Source organism: Strongylocentrotus purpuratus, unplaced genomic scaffold (genome assembly GCF_000002235.5).
Source record: "Strongylocentrotus purpuratus isolate Spur 01 unplaced genomic scaffold, Spur_5.0 spur5_scaffold_5, whole genome shotgun sequence".
Classification (NCBI taxonomy): Eukaryota; Metazoa; Echinodermata; class Echinoidea; order Camarodonta; family Strongylocentrotidae; genus Strongylocentrotus; species Strongylocentrotus purpuratus.
Window position 1 is genome coordinate 31,953,878 of NW_022145611.1, and position 25,941 is coordinate 31,979,818.

At 37.2% G+C, this 25,941-nt stretch overlaps 1 protein-coding gene across 3 annotated transcripts in view; it reads right to left on the minus strand.

The window, feature by feature from the left end:
• Positions 1 to 2,796: 2,796 nt before the first annotated feature.
• The window catches only part of LOC100888667, a 37,386-nt gene continuing 14,241 nt past the window's right edge, over positions 2,797 to 25,941 (minus strand). For all 3 annotated transcript variants that reach the window (XM_011668075.2, XM_030998751.1, XM_003729945.3), the window contains 3 exons: positions 14,652 to 15,302; positions 7,376 to 7,602; positions 2,797 to 5,842 (listed from right to left, as the gene is read on the minus strand). In XM_011668075.2, coding sequence (XP_011666377.2) covers positions 5,714 to 5,842; positions 7,376 to 7,602; positions 14,652 to 15,285 — 990 coding nt within the window. In that variant the 5' untranslated portion in view covers positions 15,286 to 15,302 and the 3' untranslated portion in view covers positions 2,797 to 5,713. The remainder of the gene's footprint in view (positions 5,843 to 7,375; positions 7,603 to 14,651; positions 15,303 to 25,941) is intronic.

A 25,941-nucleotide genomic window follows, 5' to 3' on the forward strand; every position in this document is an offset into this window, starting at 1 on the left:
TGATAATACAAATCCATATATGAATTATTCAGTTGTTCTCTCTCTCTCTCTCTCTCTCTGCCACTAACCCACTTTCTCACAAACTCTACAGCAATCATCACTCAATTATTGATCTATCAAATGCCTAAACCATTATCGTTTAATGAATAATGGTTGAAGGAAGAGCCCGTAAAAATTATCATTGCGATTTTGCTCTCGAAAAACGATTTCAGCTCTTAATCAAACATTAATCTATCCATCGATAAATAAAATCAACCAATCATTCATGTTTTCAGACTATGATATCAATTATCAATAAATCAACAAAAAGGTCAGCAAGAGAGAGAGAGAGAGATGAACAAAAAATAAAATCGAATCTGTCCAACAGTCAATTTATCAAACAATTAAATAAATCCATGATTCATCCATCAATCACTGAGCTCTCAATGCACACTATCTTTCAAAGTTTAAGCATAAAATACACTGAAGAGAATTTTAAGTTTGTTGATTTTTATTATTTCGTGTCATTTTCACAAAAGCATCATTTTGTTTTTTTTCCTCAAAATTTTCAGTATTTATTTCATTATTTACAGAGACGAAACACATAAGCATAGTTTAATATCTACAAACATTTTTCTTCAAGTAACAAATCAAAAAGTGAATACCACATAGTATCCCGTCAGTATATCAAGCATTATGCTCCTTCGTTTTTTACTAGAACATTATAAGGTTTCGTTCTATTTAACCTGCGTCGCTTTCACAAAGAAAAAGAGGAGAAAGTTACACTACGCAATGACGTTTAGGATAATTTAAAGACAGTAAACTCTTAATAATACGCTACTGATGAAATACTTCTGGGGCACCTATAACCAATCCACAATCCTTACAACTAGTGGCCGTGAACCCCTAATAAATAACATTGCACTTTTTCAATTTTGTCTTACACCGAGGTGCAAGTCTTTGCACCGTTTATGACTCTATATAATCTCATATAGTAGAGTTCAATTTCCGTCCTGCTAAGTCTTAATACTTTAACCCGAAACGAGCACAGTTTTCATTTTGTTTAATGAGCCACACCTGAAATTCATCTCCTATAGATGTCTGACAATAATGCCCCTTTTTTAAATCACCATCTTTAAGAATAGTTGTATTTTATGCAGTATTATTTACAATGTGAATAGTAGTTTCTTAATCTGTTTCAATTACAAATTCTTTCACGTCTGAATCTGTAATTGGGCCATTAGTACATTATTACATTTACTTTATATGTGGGACATAACATTCATGTTGAGTATAAAATAAACTTTGTTGATATTCAATACCAAAAAAGGAAGAAATGAATATGAAAACGAGAGTATTCCTAGTAACTCATTTCTAATTTATATCAAGAAAGACAATGGTGCAAAATAAAAATTCAAACTAAATGAATTTGAAATTGTACTTCATTAAAATGTTGATTATTCTATAAATTGATAGAGATGGTGCACATATTAGATAAACACACATTGCAGCATTCAATGATAAAGTGTTCACTGATAAATGTAAATGCGTGAATTATTGTATTGTAACTAAATAACTTCTGTAGCTCTGTCTACATGAAAAGTAGAGGAAAAAGTCGACAATATGCTTGCTTTCATTGTTGTGTACGTATAAAAATGTTTTGTGAAGTTGCAAATACTGCAGCATCTATCACAATGCAAAATGGATGACATGTTCATAATACTCTGAATAAGTGATTAACAGCATTTGTTTCCAGCAAGGTTCAACACACTGAGGAGTAAAATGGACAGAACTGGAATTTGTATTCTGGAACCAAAATGGTAGAATTTCAAGTATTTGCAGCAAACGGTTGTATATCACAGCTCTTTCATTCAATAAACAAGGGTGACGGGGAAAACCGATATTGAATTATTTCTATAAATTGGGTAATATTTGAACCTACATAGATGTTAATGAAATATACAGGTATCTGGACATTTACAGTGTACATTAAAGTTAATACAAACTATGTATTTGCCAAGAGATGATAATTTGTCTGTTTGGAGCCAGAAGGAGATTAACTCATATACTTTAATACAGAGTTAACGTCCTTCTGGCTCCATACAGTACATACAATGTATTCTACACCAAGAGGTACATGTTACATAAGAAGTTTTAGGACAGCTTGGTCATGATGAATACAATGTAATCTACTCCTTAATCCACAGGTGAATGATTACAAATCAACCCTGCTTAAGATTTCAGGTACCACTTTCATGGGGGAAAAGGTGATGATTTTTAAAGAAATATTCCAAGGATAAATCACTAGTACTTTAATTGTCTTGAATAATATTGTATTAAATACTCTAGTACTAGAACTCTGGAGATCCATTATAGTACCAAGGAATTTAGATGGAAACTTTTTTGAAGTTTTACACCTCAATTCCACAACATTTCCTCTTTGTTTAAATGTATAAGCCTCATACATGTTTTTGTTTCCCATGACTAGGCTGCATATTCAAAGCACAGCCACAAAGAACATCTTAAACCTGAGGTAAATATCATGTTCCTAAACCATACAGCAGTTTACTTCAACATAACTACCATTTCCCTTTTCAGTTTATCTATCTGAAGCATTAAATCATGCACTTGTTGAAAACTTCATTAATAAACAATTCATTTTTTTTTTGTCTTCATATATAGAAAATTAATTGATTCAAACCTTTGAGGTTTAGACAATAACATTCTCTCAGTACTCCTTTCCATTTTTGGTTCAATTTTGATAAATACTTTTGACCACTTTCTTTCAAAATAAACAAACTTTCAAAAAGTCTTGAATTCATTTCAATAGTTTTTTCTTAAATAGTTTCTGCTTTGTAAATATATTGAACAACTAATGCAATTATGATTCTTTAAGCATTAAGATTTTCCTTTTCATAAATCTGGAGTACTCTCATACAGGAATACCCAAAGAATATTTTCTGTACACTTAAACTAAATAGTAAGAGAAGCATCAACTTGAAAGAAAACATAAAATAACCATCATATTATCAAAGATACATGTATCTACAGATGAACAGAAAATCTTGTTACAATTCATAAACCCAGCTTTTTGCAGATTATTCACCATCTTCATCTTTTCTTCAAAAAACAAGGCAGCATTCTCAGGAACATTAAAGGATTCCAAAAGGACACTTGAAGAAAAAAAGAAAACCCAAAATATTTGTCAATCTTTGTAGAAAAACAAAAACAAGGAAGAAAGCTTGCTACCAGCAACAAATAATTCGTTTGACTTCAACTGCTTTGCTTTGGCTGTTCAAAAAAAAAACTTTGGTTCTCACTGTTCAACATGATTGTGCAGAGATGCTACACTCCTAAACATAAAGTTTCACGTTACTTCTTGCACCGGACATTTATTTTTGGTTGCTCAAAAAGCTATCTGAGAGGCACAAAACATACAGGTAGAGTGACTGGTCTCGTGGATAAAGTATCATTTTAAGACAGAAACATAAATCTTGAGCTTATTGGGAGGCTTCAATACAATTGGAATTAGTGTTCCATCAAGTAAATAGAACTAGTGCTATGGATATTCTACTCATGATAATTTATATTACCCATCTTGTTACCTTGTGCAGTATCCTTTGATAGTATATATTGCAGTAATTGCATGTCAGATTAAAAAAAAGAACACTGACCAAACAAAGATTGGTGGAGACTAGACTATTAAAGAAAACTATTTTTGACAATTCCTAACCCTAAATACCCCTTTGTAAAGGATAATAGTAAAGTCTATGTGTTTAAGTATGTGTAATTAAGCAGCACCATCAGTTGAACTGATTATTAATGGAATGTAATTTAATTTGACTGCAGAAAAAGAGATTATAGGAATCTTAATGTTATGCTGGTATACGGGAAACTATCCTTTTCATATACAACCATTATGGTAACCCAACAATACACACATCATCTCCTTGAAAACATGAAAACACACACTTGTAGCACCATCTTCCTTCTCCTCAATCAAAATTGCAAGACATCATGGCATTTTTGCACAACGTACAGAAACTATCTCTCTCAAGATTTCAAAATTATTGAGTATTAATAAAAGAGAGGACTATTGGAACTCCCTATGGTCATTCAGATACGACTGGAAAGAAAAATGTAACTGTGCAGTATCTAACTATTATTTCACACATTGAAGCTTATTGCAAAAGTGGAATTAAGTATCCTTTATGGCAAGTATCTGTAAAAAATAAAAAATGAAAGTAAAAATACAACTTTCTTTAAGACATACATTATTGTCAGGAAAGTCACTCGAAATCATACGAACATAATGTAGAGCAGCATTTCCTTTTATTCATCAAAGAAAATAAAACAATTTGGCAAAAAAAATGGATGTACGTTTTTAATGATTTTACTCGGTCTAATTCTAACTCATTTCAGAATAATGTAATCTATCAAAATGGAGGGATTTCATTGTGAAGTAGAATACATAAAACCATCAATTCGTTCCAAAAAATGTAAGCATGAAGATTGCTTGTCGACTAATTCAGCCACAGATAAGCAAAATTTCCCTAATATCTTCATTGTTTTTAATAAAAACTGACAGTGAATGTTACAGGGATGTTTATTATCCCACCTCAAAATTGTACACAAGTGTATTTGTCTTACTTGTTTTGCACAGGAATTGCAAGATAGCTTGTTTAGAGTTGTGTAATTAAAACAAATATGAATAAACAATGGTAAAAAGCAACGTTTAGACATCAAGACTTCAAAGAACACATTTCTGAGAAATCTAATGTTTGGTGGCTTTCAACTTGTTTTACTTTTGATAAGTTAAGAAGTATCTGTTTTCCATTTCTTGGGATCTTTTCCCAACCTGAGCTCCTTAACACTTGGCAATAATTATAAAAAAATTCCTTTCACTTAAACACTCATCTGATGTCTGTACATCAGTAACAATAAACAATGGAAGACTTAAAACTTCATTGGTTCATCTTCTCTTCTCTTTGTGATATGTCAGTCCACTTCTTCCTTTCTTTCCTCAAATAAACAGATCCATTGTTTTACTTCAGTACATAAATGTACGCTTCCCACTTAAAAAGTGAAGTTTGATGCTAGGTGCAAAGTTTTGATGAAAAAGGTTGGGTAAATGTACAAAGCTAGTAGCGATTGTTTCATTCGAACTGTTTCCTTTCATTCCTTTGTGGTTTCAAGCAAAATGGCTCCATCCAATGACAAACATACAGACCAGAGAAAAGTCTTTTCCTAGCAGCGAGATGAATCTCTATCCATATGACAGTTACAGCTTTGTATTATCCATCACATGTCCGATACCATTCACCTCCACAACTTCATCCTCTTAGGGTATTTCAGACAAATGTGAGAGATGGAGAGAAGAAAAAAAAGAGGAACCTCCAAACTCTGTTCTTTGTCAAAAGTCCTGATACATCGATTGCAAAAATTTCACAGCGTGACTCGGCAGTTGTTTTCGCGATTAAAAAAAAAGGTTGACGAAAGCAATTAAACGAGTTCACGATCACACTTCAAGACGGCATTGCCTTGCACACACGGACCCACAGGAATGACGGTTTTTGTGTCGATGAGCGAAAAAGGAGAAGGGGCAAAACGGGGCTTCTTTGTCGATATCAAAATGGCACAAATGCTAAGCGCGTTCCATCTCCCCTCATTGATTGTCTCCCTTTCTGTCCATTATCTGTCTCTTCAATAAATGAAAAATGTCTGGCACTTTGGTTTAAACCGAACTTCCATCCCTGATGACTGAGGTACGGGCAGGAGCTGACTCTGAGATGGGCGAGGATTTCCAGCTTTCAAAAAGTCGTCGGATGAACGATCTCCGATGTGGGTCATTCCTTCGGAGGCTCTGAAAGATGAGAAGAAAAGAAAGAAGATTGCGATTAATTATCAATTTAATTATCTGAATTAAAGAAGTAGACTATCCTTTGATAGCCCTGCTAGCTTGTTTATCTCTACTTTTAACCATCCTCTAGCCTTTTCAACACATCCTTACATTTAGAACATATCCTTTAATAGTGATATGAAGTGATTAAAGGGTCAATGATTCAAATGGCAGATATACAAGAATCAAACAGTTCTCTTTTTGTGGATTTTCTGATTAGCCTGATTTTGATAAATGCTCAAACAGACAGTACAGGGTTGCCGTAGAAACACACAAAGCCAAGATACAAACAGAACCCAGTTTTCAGATACAACCTTGATACTTTTCAGCCATGATTTAACACATTCTATTTTCATCCTATTCAAACTCCCTTTTCAGACAAAAAATTTCCATTTCATGGGCAAGGTATTTCATTACAAATATACTCCACAATAACTATACAGATCTAACCTTTGTGTTCATGGGCATTAAATTTGACACAATACGTTTCAAATAAAAGACATTCAATGAACCAAGACAGTTTTGAGTCTGAATGCATTTTTTTTCTGTCAAAACATAAGTTTGTGTCCCATCAGTTCAAGCACGGAAACCTTGTCTGCTTTATTTGCAGAGTTAAAATATTTCAGTTTCACCCCCTGTACTGGTTTCAAACAACATTTATAAAGAGACTATAACTGTCTCATTGAATCATTTTTTTTCTTCTAGCATGGCACGTTTGCGTGACTGTTCAATCAAGCAAATATTTCAAGGGTGGAAAATAGAAATACATACAGGTATATAAAAGGTCTTTTATCTTCCCCATAAAAAAAAGATGCAAGGACAAAGAAATAATCTCCTTTCAAACCATCATACATTTCTTAATAAAACTTAATATGAACCTTTGAAGTAAACATCGGACATACATATTTATAACCAGCACAACTGATAAAAAAAGGGCTATGAACCATATCATTTCCTTTCTGAATCTGATCGAGTCAAATACTGTTTGATTGACATTTGATACTAGTTGTTTATTCAGAGCTTTGTTTTGCATCATGCAGAGTGTAAATACCGATCAATCTTTTGTTTGCTCTACTCTTATCATAGCCGCTGTGAAATATTTGCATGTACATGTATAAACATATACCCTAGTTTTACAAGAACGGAAACATGAACAACACAAAGTATAATAGCTTCCTTTCATGCACATTGCATACCCTATAAAAGAATAAAAATAGAGGATGTGCTGTTTATATTAATGCTCAGAAATACATTTGATAAGAAAATAGATGTACATGAAATGGCTTATTATTTGTATTAAGATGCTGAATGTATTTGGTCTGTTGGTTGGGAAGAAAAAGTGAATAATAATATTGCGTTGTTTATACAGTATGATGGTCTTATGTACTTGCGCTTTTTCTTTCTAAATCTTCCTTAAGGTCCTTGCTATATTACTTACTACAAACCATCAGATTAAAATGTGAATATGATACGAGAATAAACATGATTAAAACTTACCCTTTGGCCTTCGAACAATGCCACAAACTCATCTCCGATCCGTCTTAATTCTCGGCCGGTAGCAATCTCTGGGGCGACGGGTCTCGCTGGGGCCGAGTTGGCTCTACTACGACGGATCGCTACAACATCTGGGAGGGGCTCTGCAGCATTGTCCCCTGCTGGTTCATTTGGAGGGACCGTTTCGGGTACAGCGCTACCCTCGGAGAAGAAGCGGGTTCTTCTGGATTCTGTAAGACACAAATGGAATACAACGGTCAAATATGCATGTAGGACTACGGTTATGATATGAAGTATACATACATGTACATGTACATCCAGTTGAAACCAACACAATCCTTTGTGTCATATAGTATGGAAGTGTACACAAGAGTGTACATGTGTATAAACACGGGATCCCTTTACCATGACACCATTGATGGAAAAATGTTTAGCAATAAATACAACATTCAGTCTCTTTCTTTTCTCAAAATAATACAACAAGAGACAAAGACACAAAGACGAATGAATCCAGTGGACCAGTATAAACAAGAGTATAAACCTATACAGACCACACAATAACTAGATATCTCAATGTTATTGTTAACAGAACACACGTACTTCCTGACGTAGCCATGATATCTGATCTACCATCCACCGATATACAGGCACAGATAGGTGGTCTCAACTTCATAGTGCAACGCAACAAATTCTATTACCTTATCCAAGTACAATCATATAGCAAACTGACTATTCTATGCTCTACCAACTAGCTTTTCACTGCCCACTCAATAGCGAGCCTATTGTTCACATGCCCACACCCTTTCGACCGACCACACCGGTGACTTATGACTAATCATTGAAACAGAAATAGCCCCATTACACGGAGGCCCAGTGAGTGAGTGTATAGAGGATTGAACGTGGCCAGCGCACCTTGAGACTCTGCACCCATTGTTTGGTAATGATGACTTGGATCCAGTGGCATCACCACCACTGGCTCCCCCTTCCTGGTCCAGAAAGTCTCCAAGTCTCTGTCCTACTATGATGAGTTCAACAACTCTCTCTTATTGTCTTAGGTTAGGTATCCACAAGAGGTCTAAGGGATGATGATGAGGCATTTCTCCTTAAAACATCTCCAAAGAAGTTTCATTTCTTATGCAGGCAGGAGGTTGTGGTTTGGGTTCGCTCCGCAAGTCAAGTGTCATTGACTGGAAGATGCAATTGTGCGGGTCGCTATACGAGCGGATACTAGTCTTCTCACTGCCACTGTTCTACGTCCAACTGACGTGACTCACAGTGAGCTGGTCCTCAAGTATTGTTTTGGTCCTGGAGTCATAACAAAGAGGACCTTGGGTCTTTCTGTCACTACCCTGGGACAAGGGGATTCCCGATGATGCAACTAGACAGTTCTATCCCAAAACACAGAAGTAGGCAGCCCAAACCCTTGTTACACAGATTTTTAATGGAGAGTTCAAATGCCTGTCCAAACCTGCCCCAATTTTCTTGCACAAAGGCTGTGCAATAATTGTTCAAACATTGAGAATTGGATCAGAGGATGGAGAGAGTGAGAGAGAGAGAGAGAGAGAGAGAGAGAGGGGAGGGAGAGAGAGAAAGAGAAAGGCAGCTAACAATAGGATAGAGAAGCAAAACACATTGATCTTAGCATTATCATGCTAATCAGCTCAACTCATTACAATGGATTTTTTTCTTCTCTCCATTGCCACTCAAATAAACAAAGAACATTTAATCAACCTTTCTATATATTCTATTTTTATTTTAACTTCTTGCTTGTTACTCTCTTCCTATTGGCCAATACTTTTCATGTACATTCATGCATTACCTTGCACTGTGTTTACTTGGGTTGCGTACTCTTGCCTGTCAATCAATAACAATGATGTAGTCTTTGTACTATCCACTCATTTGTCCTGTTTCTTTCTTCTTGTTTAAACAAGTTTACCATGCTGCCATGAAGAGAATGGATCGAAACAGGTGATAGTCAAATACAAGCACTATTATAAAAATATATTTATATGTCTCAACATGTCTCAACTTTCATCAATTTTCAAAAAAAATATACAAAAATCGCCTCTCCCTCTTCTTGAGGTCTGATTTGGTAGACTATCAATGCCATTGTGGATAGTGTAGGAGACAATGCAAAGAGGATAAAGTCATTGTGTATGTTTATAACTGGATGATTGGTTGGAGCTATCATGCTCTAGCTGGCTGACTCATTAGCATACAATGATGCAGGGAGGTAGATGGGGCGTGGCCCAAACCCCAGCCGCTCCGCTCAGAGGAAGGCCATGGGTGCTGCTGCCGCCAAACTATACTAGTCAACTGTGACCCGCTTCTAGAGGATAAAAACATCCTCTCCTCTACTTCTTCACCTCTCCTTTCTCTCTCCTTGTCATTCTTTCCCCACTATCTCATTCTTTCACTCTCTCCCACTCCACTTTATATCTATCTATTCCCTTCTTCCCTCATACTTTCCCTCTCAATTTGTCCCCCTTTCTTGAAAAGTCACCTAGGATCTGTTTCTCAATCACACTGGGGGTTTCCTGTTATATGCAAATGATTCTTTGATCTACCACATAGGCACCTTTCTCCCCTCTCCAAACTGTCCTCCTTAATCTACCAGTAGTTGTATTTTCTGATCTTCTTTGAATGATTTAAATCTTTTTTTATTGCTTGCTCATCAAGTATGGTCCACTGGGTTAATGGTTCCATTGTGGGCAATTATATTCCAGTAGCATGAAAAGAATCTTCCCAATTCTCGCCCCCACTTTGAACTGAATGCATTCAATAGCAGGATTAAAATGTGATATCAATCCTTTGCCCCTAATATATCGACACGGTTCTATTTACTCTTTATAGTGTACCTATCATTTGGTGAGAATAATTCCATAGCCACAGGCTAAAAGATCGATTCAATGAACATTAACAGGTATTTACCCTATTTCCACATCAGATGATTACAAAATCTCCAAATAAAGTGTTCTATAATAGCATCACATCACATTTTGGTATCCCCAGAACATATATTTCCAAATATGGTTAATTTTCAGTGCTGGTGTAATGGCCTTATTCAACTGGATATTGCGCAACATTATGAGCTTTTAGGTCCCTGGGCATACAGACTGACCTTCAGTAAAGAGACTTCAGCCAGATTTTGAGGTCACAATATGATAGGATATCATTTCATGCAGAGCTGGGGATCTATTTTTACTCTCAGCCTCTCAGATCCCGACACGTGGCCGATATCGTATGAACACGTCCACATACTTGACACAGCTGATGTTGCCAAATACTGAATGCGTGATTATCAACTCATTATATCTGTTGTTTTTGCGGTCACATACTGTTTAAGTACTCCTGTTTAAAGCATGTGTATGAGGAATTAACTGTATGCTAATCATAATTAAAAGAGACATACATGTACATGTATCTACTTCATTCTCTTTTAAGTTCTTTCAGTTTTTGAATGGGATCCTGCTTTATAGCTAAAATTTATAGACCTACAGTATGACATTGAATTTAGAAAATGACAGTTTAATGCAGGCCTGCTAGAAATTAATGCTGTCAGATTAATGTTGCAATGAAAATATTGACATCATTATTCAAAGTGATATTAAGATATAAAACAACTTCCTGCAGTGTGTACCTGTAACTTTATGCGTTATGTGTACCTGTAAAACTGAGGAGCACCAGTACAAATATGATATTTATTATCAATTTAACCAAATAACCTTGGTGAAATGGTTTTGTTTATTTTAGAAAAGAATACATAATTCACCTCAAGCAGCAAATAATGGTGTAGTTTATCGCTTTGTTTTGCTTTAGTAATTTAGACTAAGATCTCCTCAAAATCAATACCTGGCTGTTCAAGGTAAACTGGAGCCTGCCATACAACAATACCCATACAAGATACAGACTTCTTCACAACAAATTCTATGTATAAACATGACATAATGAGTATTGGCAAGCCATAGAGGGATCTTTAAAAGCACCGAGCTGATCAATAATAAACAATGGTTCCCCTGCACTGTGACTGAGTGGCCCCAAAACACGAGTCACAACTTCACGTACTATTGATTACTTAGTCTGTCATGAAGCCCATTATGTCCAGTCTCGGAATTTCAAAAGGACTTTGATTGTGGGGTTATAGTCCCGCTTCGCATTGCTTGCAAAGGCGTTGCCACATACCAAAATTTGTCAGGGGGCAAAAATTCCTTGTTCTGTTTTGAAAACACAAAATAAATCACTAAAGCCAATACCATTTTTTGTCGATCTACTTCAGTAGAAATATTGATTTTCTATGATACGATGCATTCCAGTCATTGCTGTCATGCATATTTCAACGATTAATTCCTTACTCATAATAAATGTCTGCTAATGCACAGCATTCCTTAAACCTGAGTGTCTATTTGCAATGACAGTCCAACAGTGACTGGATTTGTTTACATATGATGAAATGTCTATTTCAGAATATGGTCTATGTACATTGCGGTAATTAATAAAAGAGGAAATATGATTTTCCCTTTCTTGGCATGAAACCAATAAGATTCACTCAAACTCATCTGTGCGGCTGTGCCTCACCACAAGTTTGGTCTGATTAAATAATGACTGGTCATCATTAAAAGATGATTAAACCATCATCGCATTGCTTGGCAATGTGTCAGGCACATAATCAAATCATGACCACATTCTTAATTGCCCAAATTATAAGTAGCAATAATCATATAGGAATAAATCTACACCCTTCTAAATTGGGCAATTACATAAATGAAATAAAAACAGTTTATCTAAGCAAAGAAATTTTAGAAAATAGAAGAAAAAAATAAAGAAATTAATAGCTACCCTTGGCTTTGAGCCAAAGTGTAATCTAACCTTGGAGTTATTAAGGTAGCTGTAAATAGACTCTCTAGCCTCATTACTCTTGGGTAACCATCTTCTGGGTGTTTACAAAAAAGAAACCTTGACCTTCCTCAAAAGTCAAACTGACCCTATTTGTGTTGTCTAAGGTTGCGTTTATCTAGGAAATTTTTGGCTAGAATCAGGTTTCTCAAACGTCTTTCAGGCAAATTTAGAAGTAGATAAACGCAAAGCCTTTTTCAAACGTCTTTAGATATGGGCATATCAAAAGACGCAAAAAGGTGCGTTTTGTATGTGACATACAGCCAGAATCACGTTTCTGAGAGGTCGATAAACGCAAAGCTGTTTTGAACGTCACATACAAATAGGACCACACAGGTGTTGTGTACAAGCATGTGTGTGAATTTGACCTCCGAGAAACTGTCTGCTTCCCGGGTCAAAACAGCTGGGCAGACACAAGGCCTTTATTTTGAATCGTGAAGAGTAGATAAACGCGACATCCCGCAAATCACGATCGTATAGTGGGGTATGATAGTGGGGTTCGATAGTGGGGTACGATATGTACATATCTAGTGGCAAGCCTAGATAAACGCGCTCTAATTCTATCACTATATAATGAGGGTTACTGAAAAGAACTGAAATAGATAATGTTGACTCTGGAAAGGGACAGAAATTTCTGTATGATAAAAATGTAATGTGGAGCAATGAGTCCACAGGAATCAGCACATGGCAATGATAGCATACAAAGTACGCCAGATCTCTCTTTGCCTCTTAGTGTTATTTTCATAAATGTTCCACTTCTTTCAATACTTTTTTCTCTTTCTGAGGAGAGGAAGGAGGGGGGGGGGGGAGTGGGGCCAAAAATTATACCGTCAGTCTAATTTGACTTGTAACAAGTCAAGCAGATGAACCTCTAACATTACATATTGATAAAGAGCTTGTAAAACAGTCTTGCTCATCAGAGCCATTAGATTGATCAAGTTCCAATATATTCCATGACTCCAGTGCATCAGTTCCTTCAGAAAGTACATTGACATTTGAAATCCGACCTGATTCTGTTTGATTATACTCCATGGTGTCATGTTTAAGAAAGTGATAGATACGGAAACAGAGACTTACTGAAGCTGAGGGGGAGGGCGATCATTAATAAGCAATGGAAAGATAGTCTTTTTTTTTTTTGGGGGGGGGGGGGTGCATATTAGATCTCTGGAGAAAAAGCAATGGAGAAATGACTCCCACCCCCCCCCCAAAAAAAAAAAGAAGAAGCTTGTTTCCATCAGCTGGAGATGCGATCACCCTCCGAGAGTAAATTATTCATTCCAAAGGATGCAGCCTCCCTAGCCTTAAACAGGTCCCCTGAGGACTAATGGAGATCTGTTACACTTTGCCAATTTGATACTTTACAATTTGATTAGCCAGAGGAGCGATTTGCGTGACAAACGGTACTTACGAGCAGAGGCAATATAGCTCAAATCTATCCATCCATCCATCTCTTGCTTCAGGTTCAAATTCACCCACACAAACAATTAACCTTTTTAGAAACAATTTCAATCTCCTTTCTGCTGTCATCTGATTCCAATGTTACCACTGTATCCTCAAAGTAGACTGATAAGCTCATTGCACAAGAAAATGAATACCAACCGACAACACATTTCGCCCCAAAGAAAATATTCTTCAAATCACAAGACGTTCTCAAAAACTGAACGAGACAAATCAATTGTTTAATTGTTACTGGTAATCATAAACTTTGAAAACATCCTAAACCTTAAAAAAAAATCTATTAATTTCAGCATATCAGCAGATGCAAGCATTTCTAAAACTGACTACCAGTAATTGTGAAGAGAAAAGGAGATCACATTTCCTGACCTCTAGAGCCAATGGTAATGTCCGCTTAAGTGGTGGTGATTATGATACATTACAAAACACAGAACAATCAGACTGAAACTTCAATACTAATTACATTCAAACATGTGGAAGCAACTTTTGCTTGCAAAATGAGCTACGTGATGCATGACTTGTCTCTATAAAGAGAAGACATACATGTACTCCACAATAAACTAAGTACCTAAGCATATACCAGCTAAGATTCACATGACCTACCTCTATCTCCCATCTAAAACAAAAATAAAAAAATACTATAACTGAAGATTTTTGTTTGCATAACTCTTTAATTTAGAAGCTTGGATATAAAAAGCCCAATTGGCCTCGGCTCAATTGTTTGGTCATTAGCTGTATGCACCTCTTGACCCAAGATCTCTCCACTTCTATATTAATCTTCATATTTGTTTTCATTTGATCAACAAAGCACACCTTGATTGTGTTTATCATTTAAACTTTGAAGTGAGTTTTTGAATGTCTCCAAATGGATTGAGTAACCCGTTTTTATCAAATGCAGAGCACTATGAATAGATGGATGATCAAAACTCACCTTCACAATACCGTTGTCTTCTGAGCCTCAATTGTTCCTGAGGGGAGAGCGACTGGTCCTGCTCACTGGGCGAGTCAAACAGTCGTAAACTGATCGACGTCTCCAGCAGGACTGGCGAAAGGGGCGGAGTCTGGGTTGAGGTACTCTGGAAGAACCGCGGTGCCGACCCGTACCCCGACGAGAGCGGGGAGGTTTCTTCCGGCGAGGAAAAGCGGTACATGTAGCTGAAGGAGCTGCTACGGGTTGGGGTCCCTATGAAGCTTCCTGAGTTACCTATCGGACTGAGGCGTGGGATAGGGATTGGCGGGGAGGTTCCCGTCATGATTGGTGTCTCTGGTCGCGAGCTCGAAATGTCCGATGGCATGTTGTCAGTGAAGGCATCCAGCTCCTCCTCGAGTATCTCATCAACACCACTCTCATCTTTTGATGAAAGTTTCATTTTCATGTTCGTTTGGTCCATCTGCATGTTACCCGGTTGAACAACGCGGGCAGAGGGCGCCCCAGGGCCGTTGCACACATCAACGATCAGCTTCCTGCACGACTGATCGCCACTGCTTCCAATACTACACACCGACACCTCCACGCTGTTGATTCCACGCAGTGGGGTGCTTACATGTATTTCAAGTTCACTCATAATACAGCAACAGATCTCTGCCAAGGACAATAAAAAAGAAAGGAAAATGTTAAAATGTTAATTCTTTTGCTTCAAATAGGTTCACCATGAGTTTAAACTAATTTCATTGTTTACAATCCTTCACATCATAAGTCTTTGCGGCTTCACCACGACATAAACAAATAGCCTCTGTTTGTATCTTGCTCTTTCAAGCACACTCACAACAAAAAGAACTGGTCTTGGAGGTCACTCACTGTGCTCCTTGAATGTTCCAAAAGCTCCATGCGCAAAGAAGAGACAATGTTTAATCCTTCTAAACAAATTCATCATATACAGTTGTACATGTAATCACAATTACGAGGTCTTAATTCAGAAAGATGCCTCGAGATCAGATATCACTAAGTACTATCACACCAAAACTGGGTCATTAGAGCATGAAGTTGCCAGTGCACACCAAAATCTAAAACCACTCAGAATATGATGACATAATAAAAAGAGTTGCACAATCCTTCAATTTTTCAGCTCGCTGTAGGAAGGATTCAGGTCCTTCCAACTCCATCTCTTGCTACCATTGAGCTTCACATTTAATGTAATCAATCTGCACCTCATACCACCTATGACGTAAATGGTATACTCCATCACTGTTATTTTCTTTCTTTCTGGCCCAGCCTTGAAATTCATGTCTGGACTTGTCCATGTTGGGCACGAGCCACCATTGTTCCGAGAGTGTGACTACCAGATCATGAACTTAAAGGGCTTGGTGTCTTTTCAACAATTAGCTTGCTCGGGAGTATGCTATTTACATAACACAGCTGCACAGTTTATTTATTTCTGTCCCTTTTACTGACACTGAAATGAGTTCATGACGTGGGTAACAATAGACACAAAAACAATCAGTGTGAACCTTTATATCTACAAACTTCCATGTATTGCAGCTAAGCCTATACTTAGAGAGGACAAGAACTATTCTCTCATCCAATTCCCTGAATGTTCCTTTTTACTGTGGAGGTGTTATCATTGTAAACAACTCTTATAACATCTTTAATTTGCCATCCTACACAGATAATATGCAGATCATCTCTTTAATACACAATCATCACAATACATGCTTAATCAGCAGATTGCCCCTTTAAGACCCCTGGAAACTGTCAACGGATAAATCCCAAAATATATTATCAAGTGCTCCTCCAAGTCCAATGCCTAGTTTATGCCATGAAAACATAAATTGCAAAGTGATTGGAAAGAAACCGATTGTCCATCCCTGGCACCTACTTCCTTCGCGTGCTTCCCTCCTTGAACCCAACCCGCTTGGCAACCTGCCAAAAATCTTTTGTAGTTTGGAGGAGATTCATCACAAAAGTTTTGGTCAGGTGGATATACGCTTTTAATATCCACCATCTACTTCGCAGTAAGTTTTCCGGGAGATGGAAAAGTTTTGAAAAAGCCAGGGTGATGTATAACTTTGCAGGGACTTTGCACCTGGCATAAAAAAAGTTATTTTCATGACCTTATATGTGCTTTTTCTACAAGACCTTCTTCAAAGCATATGATGCCACTGGCCACCTGAATGATGAAATAATCATATTTGCTTTACTTACATCGTATATATGAACTTTGCATTCTGCATTCATGTTATATGATTGCAGGGTCCTCGGGCGGAATATTAATACTGATGATAGAGGCTACCCTGGGTAAACAGGACATATTATTATTATTATATTGGAATTCACTTGTGATACAGCCTTCACGATCCCCCCCCCCCCCCCAGTGGCCATAAAGTCGTAAAGTGACACTGAGCCATCATGATACTATCCGATGAAGACTGGTGTTCTTTTCTTGCGTTAGTTATACCATATTACAGATCAGGTGAACAGGTTATGTCAGTGTATCCCAGCTAATAAAAATGCGATAATAACCGGTGTAACTTTACAATTCATGAGTGCCATCAACCTTCACATCCCTGTGACAGCCCATTATCATTCTAGTGCAGACAGCTGAAGATATTTAGCAGTTTGGATATGAGGGCTATACACAGAACAATCACTCCCCCACCCCCAATATCTTGATTGGGTTGGATGAAAGTGTTCAGCAGATACAAGGGATACCTTTCCCTGAGGAAAAATGATATTTGTACAATACTGTAGTATTCATAATCTTGGGGAAAAAAAGTAGAACCGATTATCACCATCAAACACCACGCTCTTTAATTGCCCATTCGATGAAAGTCTTCTATGCTCCCTCGGGGGTATTACAACAATGGTGTCAGGACCCAAGGGCAATTACGATGATGTTGTTTAGTATCATCTCATTATTACGTATGATTGGTGAGGGTAATGCTACACCCAATTGGCAATGCCCAACACGACGTCGCCGTTGATTCACTGCCTCCCTTGGTCTGTCTCTCTACTCAACATACCAACGGACAACGCTCATGCAGCTCCTCTCTGTTTGTAAACAATTTGAAGTTCATAAGAGGTAATGATACTGATGTCAAAATATTATTGGCAATCAGGAGTGTCAACAGTTTCAGATGGACTGTGGGAAGGAAATGGCTGTTGAGCTCATGACGCGAGAGAAAGGTAAAAGGGTAATCATGTATGATGCTGATAATTTGGAAATGATAAAAACTGAAGTAGCCCTTTGAAACAAATAAACAGGGCATGGGTTTGACAATTTTTATTAAGAGATTCTTGATATTATTAGTTTTAACTTATTATCTAATTCATAGTGTGCTAATATTCTACTTTTCTCATAATGAATTCCAAGTTAAAATTCTTACAGCCTAATTTAGAGAAAGAGAAAGAGAGAGAAAGAAAGGAAGAGAGATGAGGGAGAAATCAGCTGTATGTTCACAGGTAGACGATAGACATACTACAAATATCAGGAGAGAATAATGCCAATCACCCTCGGACTACAAGTTCACACTTGGTTTTGACTTGCTGCATCCTTAGCTCCACATCTTCCAATCATCTGCATCCCTCCTCGCTCAGAAGACCAGAAATCACGATGACAAGTGCAGCTCACTGTCATGTTGCCAAATTTGTGAAGACAGACAGGTGAAGCGAGAAAGAAGGTCAGCGTCTTGCCCGGTCAAAACTTCACACACCACACGTTCCTCACACTCTCTCCATCTTGGAAGGTATAATGTATTTTCGAAAAAGTTTTTTTGGTGTTATTCAGTTCCAGACAATAACACCCTGGGAGCAGCAGGGGGCACCAGTGGGGTCTCCCTGTCAACAACTTGACCTGACAGCTGCGTGAAAACTTCCCAGGGTAACACTGTTAACCTGAGCAATATGGTCAGGTAGCCCAGCCTTCACAAACATTTTTCCAAATGAATTCAATTTAGAAATCAATGACCCCTCCCCTGATCGAGTAGAGGGGAAGTACATACTCAGAGACAAATGAAGAGACAATTCTCTTCGAATTATTTCATTTATCATAATGTGTTTGAGCTTTAAAGGGTTCAATGCATTTCTCTTTAAGGAGAGATACAAACAAATATGAATATAATTTGAGAAGATTTAAAAAGGAAGCTCAATGCTTTACTCACTAGCTTTGCCTGAATCACTTTTCCAAGAATCAATTTCCCAAGGCAACAAACAGTTTAATCCCCAGCCTTTCTAATCAGAAGTAAGGACAAACTCATTGTTACTCTATTTGTATCTGAAAAGGTTTTCCATAGTCACACAAACAAAAAACAGGGACTGTGTTACATATACCGGTACTATAACTGAAAAACATCATAACACAGCTGTGAAACCAGGGACCTTCTGAAACATCCAGGGTTGAGAGAGAGAGGAAGGAGTAACTAAAGAAGTCTGAATCTCGTTTTCTCTTTGTCTGGAACTTCTTGCGGTCAGACCAACGAGACTGGAGTCCAGAAAGCAACCACAAAAACAGTTTTTAGTGCAGGGGAGACACCCAACCTCGGAGTTGCAAGCTCACAAGGAAGTAAATCTCCCCAATCTATAGCCTGTCTCCTCCTTTGATGAAAAACAAATCCCTTTCTAGAGAGAGGGTGACAAACAAGTCGGGCAAGGATTTAGAGCAAAAGAAGCTTATCTCCACTTTCTCTAAACTGAACGGCACAGATCAAGAAGCCTGATGGAGATCCACATGCATGTCCGTGTGTATCACCGGAAAAGGGCACTAAGGACAGGTACATGTACAAGGGCTCACTTCCTGACACCCGTCAAACTAATCTTTCATCGCGCTGCTCACTGCAAATTCACAAAAACAAAACAAATCTGCGAAAAACAATAAATCATCTCATTAGCACATCATACAGAAAAGGTGATACTTCACATCTAGGGATGCCCCTAAATGATCTACAGCCTTTAGAATAATGGGAGATAAGTGTGGATTATTAAGATATTAGAGAGAGGGAAGGGAAGGAGAGAGAGAGACAGAGAGAGAGAGAGAGACAGTTAGAAATATATATATATAGAGAGAGAGAGAGAGAGAGAGAGAGAGAGAAAGAGTGAGAAGGGGGAGGGAAAAAGGTAGATGGAGAGAAAACTGATATTACAGAGTGTGCAACCAAAATAATGTAAAGGGTGGGGCGGGGGGATATTGGACAATTTTCCTTGCAAAGACCTTTCCTACATGGACATGAACCCTGGTGAAAATGTAACGTGTGATTTCAAGACATTAAACACTCCCCCGGGATGCTATGGTCCTCAAAATGGATTACTCGTCCTCTTATCCCAGACAATAACAAGGAAAGGCTGAGAGGGTGGCTCTTGATACCCATTATGTCTAGAGTGATACATAACCTGCCCTCATCACGCAGCGAATGAGGTTACAAACAGGTTATGGATGCCACAGAGTTCACCAATCAATTACAATACTTTCCTGTTGTTCACACATTATTCAGAAGCGTTGTACATCATGTCCAGGTGCATTGCAAAATTAAACTGTAACACATACAGTATCAAAAAAAATATGATGAAATGAAGCCGCCTCCATGTTTTCTGTTTAAGAGAAAAATGGTTGCATTTGTTATGACCAAACAAAGAAATGAAATAAAACGCATCTAGGTGAGCAAGTCATGGTAACAAAGGAATAAACTCTGAGGTTAACTATCTCATCAGAGCTTATCAAACTCCTTGCTTTGACACTCATATGTCAGCAAAATGACAGAGGTGGACAATAACTTCCAACCGCCAAAATTAACGACTTCTTTAGTAATAGTAGGATAAGAGAAAAATAAACACCACAGATCAACAATAAGCCTTCAGAAAATCTGCCAACTGGTTTATTGTGGTATTAACTGAAGCGCTGAGTGAATAAATAAATCATACAATGATTTGTGTCAGACTATTTGACTCTGGTCTGGAAAATACACAATTATGACAACAGGCTAGGTTTGTTTGGGTCCGGAAGAATTGTGACAAAGATTTAAAAAAAGACAGACACAGAGAAAGAAATAAAGAATGAGAGAAAGAAAGAGAGAAAAAAAAATTTGGGGATAGGCTGACACTGAACTTTAAAAGAGTTTTACTTTTGGTAATGTTTTCCCACCCTTCTATGAAACAATGCAACCACCAATGCCACACGCCTTTCTGCTGATACCTTTCACATATTAATTCTTTTTTTAACGCTTAATTGAAATGAATCATTGGGAGGTTTCCTGGTCTGTGGTTTCGAGTATGTCAACAAAGGACTTTTTAATTACTTACTAAACCAAAGTTTGCAGCCAGATAGTCGCTCAACGCTTGGAACACCCACAGTTTCACGAGTCAAACAATGTAGACAAAGTAGTCTTTGTGGTGAATCACATGATAAGTTGACATGTGAGGGTGGCGATGATTTACTGAAAAATTAATTGTTCTCATATTTCACCTTATATATATTCATTTCCTCATAAAAAAGATAAATCATCAAATTGGTTAGGTAGCATTGACAGTGACATCTCTTCAATCAAGGAATCATAAAAAATACATCAATGCCATCCCTATACCAGACCTTTTCTTGAACTTTCTCTATTATTTATCTTCGAGGTTATTACCACAATTTACAGCTCATTCTTCAACTGAAAGAGAAAGAAAAAAAAGAACTTACAAAAGACAAAAGAGAAACTACTTTATCATATCTAAACACACAAAGCATGCATCTATCAGTTGTGCAAGGTAATTGTTAATTGAGGTGAAACATCAATATTCTTTGTTGTACAATAATTCAATTTTCCATTTAGAGCTTGCATCTCAAACAATGATATGGTTGTTAGTCTATACACCCCAATAATTCTCAGTAGAACATTTATATGTACATATTGTTATTATTGTACAGTCCTGATACAGAACAACTTTGCTTTTTCCCCCAACTGAAGCCTAAATCCTAACCTTCCCAATCCGCCACAACAAAGACAAACAGAATACATGTACGGTATGCTAGAACCGATATATCAAGCCCCTGATTTCATCTTTAACATCATGCAGCATCGATAATCTGTTTGTCTTTATCTGGAAGAGTTTCCAAGCATTATCCTCTCAGCTCAACAGACCAGGGAGAAAACACACCCCAATTAATCCCCTTGGATTAGTGGTGACCTGAAGTAAGGACAAGGTCAGAAAGTACCCCCCCCCTACACACACACACACACTCAATAGAACTTCCTTGACAGGAACAGAAGGTTCATGGAGAGGTCTACCAGGGTACTCTGTTTATCCTTGATTAGGTCTTCCCTGAGGCATTTAACCTGGTAGTCTGTCTAGCCAGCATGAGATTGAACTAAATATGGATTGGTGGATTCATTGAAAATGTACAGGAAGGCCTTCACTACAGAACATCAAGACAGCACAAAATAAAGCCAATACACTTGAATTTATCAAAATTAAAACAATGGTTTCATATTCATAACACAAGAACTATTCACTGTTGATATCCCATATATTTTTGTGCTGCAACTATATTTGTATTTACATGTAGGCACTTCATATATTGTACAAGAGTTGTACAAAGGTCATCTCTTCATAATGATCAATGAGTCGTGTGTGCCATCCTGAAATAGAATCACAGTCCACACACTGGTACCAGAGCGATTTGAAAAGAGTAGAGTAGCATAAATGTCTACAACAAGTATTTAGATCCAGAGTATAATGGGACATTCTATATTTTTCGTTCTTGGATCACCACTTTCAAACCCAATAAATAATGGCTACCTAAATTACATAGTAAGAATATATATTTCATTACAAATTTGAAAATAAATACAACTCTTAACCCCAAAGTTGTTCATGATTTTACAGATAAATAATGAAACACAGTAAAATATCTTCGTGTAACTGCTTCTTCTTCTACATCATTTTTTTCTAATCCATATCCAATTTGTCCACTGGGTGTGCTTAGTCTATGACACACAATCTACCAGCAAATGAGGTAATCAAACGTTGTTGGACCAGTCATTATGGGGATTTCCCTAAGGAGAAAGTGTTCACACCTTACCCTGGCCAAAAGGTTACAGGACCTAGTTTAAGAGAACACACATTCTGTTCCCATTGTAACACAAAATTGATTTGGATGGATGGTAGGTAGGTATCCCCTGATGGACAGGCACAGGTTGATTTCAATGTTTATTGTAAGGGGATATGTTGTGTACTACGCGAGACATTATGCTGATGCAATGTCTGTTGGGAGTTGCTCAGAAAAAAAGTCAATACGTCCCAAGGAACTACAGTATGGCAGCAGTGGGAATGCACTTTCAAGTCTCACACAATCATGAACTTCCAAGAACAACATTGAGAAAAAACGACCACACACACCACCGTGAGATCTTGTATGCTTGTGAATTATGAATGACTCTGCGGAGTCTGTGCCCCTCCTCCTCCCCAAAGTGCTTGAAAATGACAAAGAATCTTCTACGAGGGATGACACCCCCAGTATGAATCCCATTCCTGATGATAGGGTAGCCGATACCAGTGTCCACTCAAGCATGGTGTTAATATCATGGTCAAGAGGTCACACTAACGAGATGAAACTTAATTGCTTGACCGTATGTCAGACATGAAAGCAATGTATCAAGAACACATCATACGCCAATTCTCTATCAAATCTAAATTTAGCTAATTATGAGTTTCAAAATAGGAACAAATCGCATGCTGTCTGGATAGCCTACCCTGGGAATTCACATATTCTTTAGTATTCCACGCTTTCCTTACACTTTTTTTGCAGTACGGTATGCATTCAAATAACAAAATCTTATACATCTGTAAACTTTGTGTATAAAGTACAAGTAGGTCTGAATTAATGAGAAAAAAAAGTGAGCAAATTTTCAAAAATTTAACCAGTTCTATTCCAATACCATGTAGTATCGATTGATGATACACAAGACAAAATAGAGGATAAACACAAAGGTACAATTTACTGAACTCTATGTGCAAACGAATGTAAACAAAACCAAACCCACTTGATTCTTTTCATAGTAACTGATAGTTTCTATTTTGATGAGAGTTCTTGCATGTATACATCATGGGATACAGCATGGGAAACACACCAGGAGAAAGGCCTATTAAAAAAAAAAAATCATTACATAAAATATGTAGACCTATACAATGCGTTCACCAATCAATAAATACAGAGAGATCACTTTGCATACATACTGTCTGCACTGGAGAAAATATACCATATATGTACATGTATGTCTGGGTGGAGTCATACTGAATGCATTTTGTTACAAGAGTAATTTGCTGTGCACTATTTACAGAAATCCTCATGAAGGCTACCATGTAAATACACACAATGACCCTACTATTTTCTCTTCGTACTTCAATACATTATTTTGTTCACGTGCCAATGACACGCTGTTTTTCTAATCGGTTGGCAATGAATACACAGAAGGCCCAAGAAGACACAATCTGATAATTGCCCATAAATGTAGTACGGGGTCACACGGGCTAGCAATTTGCTCAGTGAATGCCTTGATTGATGGAATATGAAACACGTTAACTGTTCTGTTAATCACTTCTTCTCCCCTCACTTTCTACCCCCCCCCCCCTACCATGTCACTCTTTGGCATTGGAAGGACAACGACCTTATCTTTAAAATAGACATTATATTCCTATTCATCAGGTTTGTCCTTATCTCAATGCTATCCATCCAAGTTTGATCAGATTATCTAATCAAGCTTTTTGTTTAGTACGCCATCGACAACTTGTTTTGATCCGAGGGTATTGCCCTTGTGATGTATCTAGCTTCTGCCGTCTTTTGTTATTCTTCTCTCTCCATTCCTGATGTTCCAAAACCGATAAAAGCTTCAATACAGCCGATATAAATAGTTAGGTACATATATTTTTGACAAGTTGAGACATGTTGCTATAGCTATAATTTGTTCAAGTGCATATCACTTGGTGCGGACAGTGGGCAAGGTGACCGAGTTAACCTACATACAAGTGAAAGTGAAAATAAGACAAGTTTGACTCATTGTCCCTCTGTAGATTATTTTCATCATCAAATTATTTTCTACTGATTCTTGAACAAACGCATTTGTCAATGATAATGGTGTCTTACATGTTTATAGCGCTTTTTCCATTATCTATCCAAAGAGTGGACAGTATAATTATCATTATTTATTCATTAGTAAAATACTGATTGGTCTGTCTGGGTCACATGCAATAGGCTCGTCTTCTTTTCTTTCTTTTTCCTTTCTATTCCATTTCATTTGTGATTAAAAAAAAAAAGGCAAAAACAATATCTGAAAACTTTTTTTTAGAATTGAGACTATAATTTTTCTCATGCTACAGTATGTTATTGGAGATAATACTTAGCTCAAATCATTACTATATAACATTGTACTCATCTTTCATCCAAAGCAGAGAATAAACAAATTAATCTCTTTTCTGAGTGTATTACTTTACATGATCAAACATTGATACCAGACATGTTATGCTGGATTACATTGATTTTAATAAACTGAAATTACCCCTAATCATTCTAGTAATTATTGGCTTAGCCTTGTCCATTTCACAATTAACTACAATCATCCATTTCATCGGCCTTGCCTTGGTCTCCTAAACTCTTTTCAGTTTCCAGGGAATATTTTTTAATATAAAAACATGTAATTAAGGGGAATAAGATCTTAATTTAGATAGAAAAGCTTTGAGCAAGGCTCAAAAAGCAGACTGATCTGTAAACAACACTTTCAAGGAAATACTTAAGTCCTTGGGTTTAAGAACAAAGATATTTTCATTCATTCCACAATGATATTCCATCTAAAATTAGCAACCAATATAGATTTGGTTTTTCTAGTCCACAGGAGGAAACAATACATCATTTTCCAGGTAATGCCAAAAAATCAATGACCCCATACATAATAAATGGTGACAACTTCCATTTCAACACCTTCACCAATCCTTTTTTTTTCTGGATCTGAATGCATAATGAGCCATAATCCTAGAAAACACACATGCATGTAAACACTACAAAGAAAAAATGAGTGAGTAACCTCACGTTCAGTGCCCTAACCCAGCTAGCCTGCCTGCCTGCCTGCCACGCTCTCTCTCCAACGCCTACAGAATTCAAGACAACCTAGGTCACCGGTAATTCTAAGAATAGTTGTTAATGCGCTAAGGCGTTACGAGAAAACCATAACAAGGGCAGCAACAATTACCACATCAATATATTTAGCGTGTCATCACTTGAAAAACAGGGGTTATGACAATAGGAACTTAGATGCTA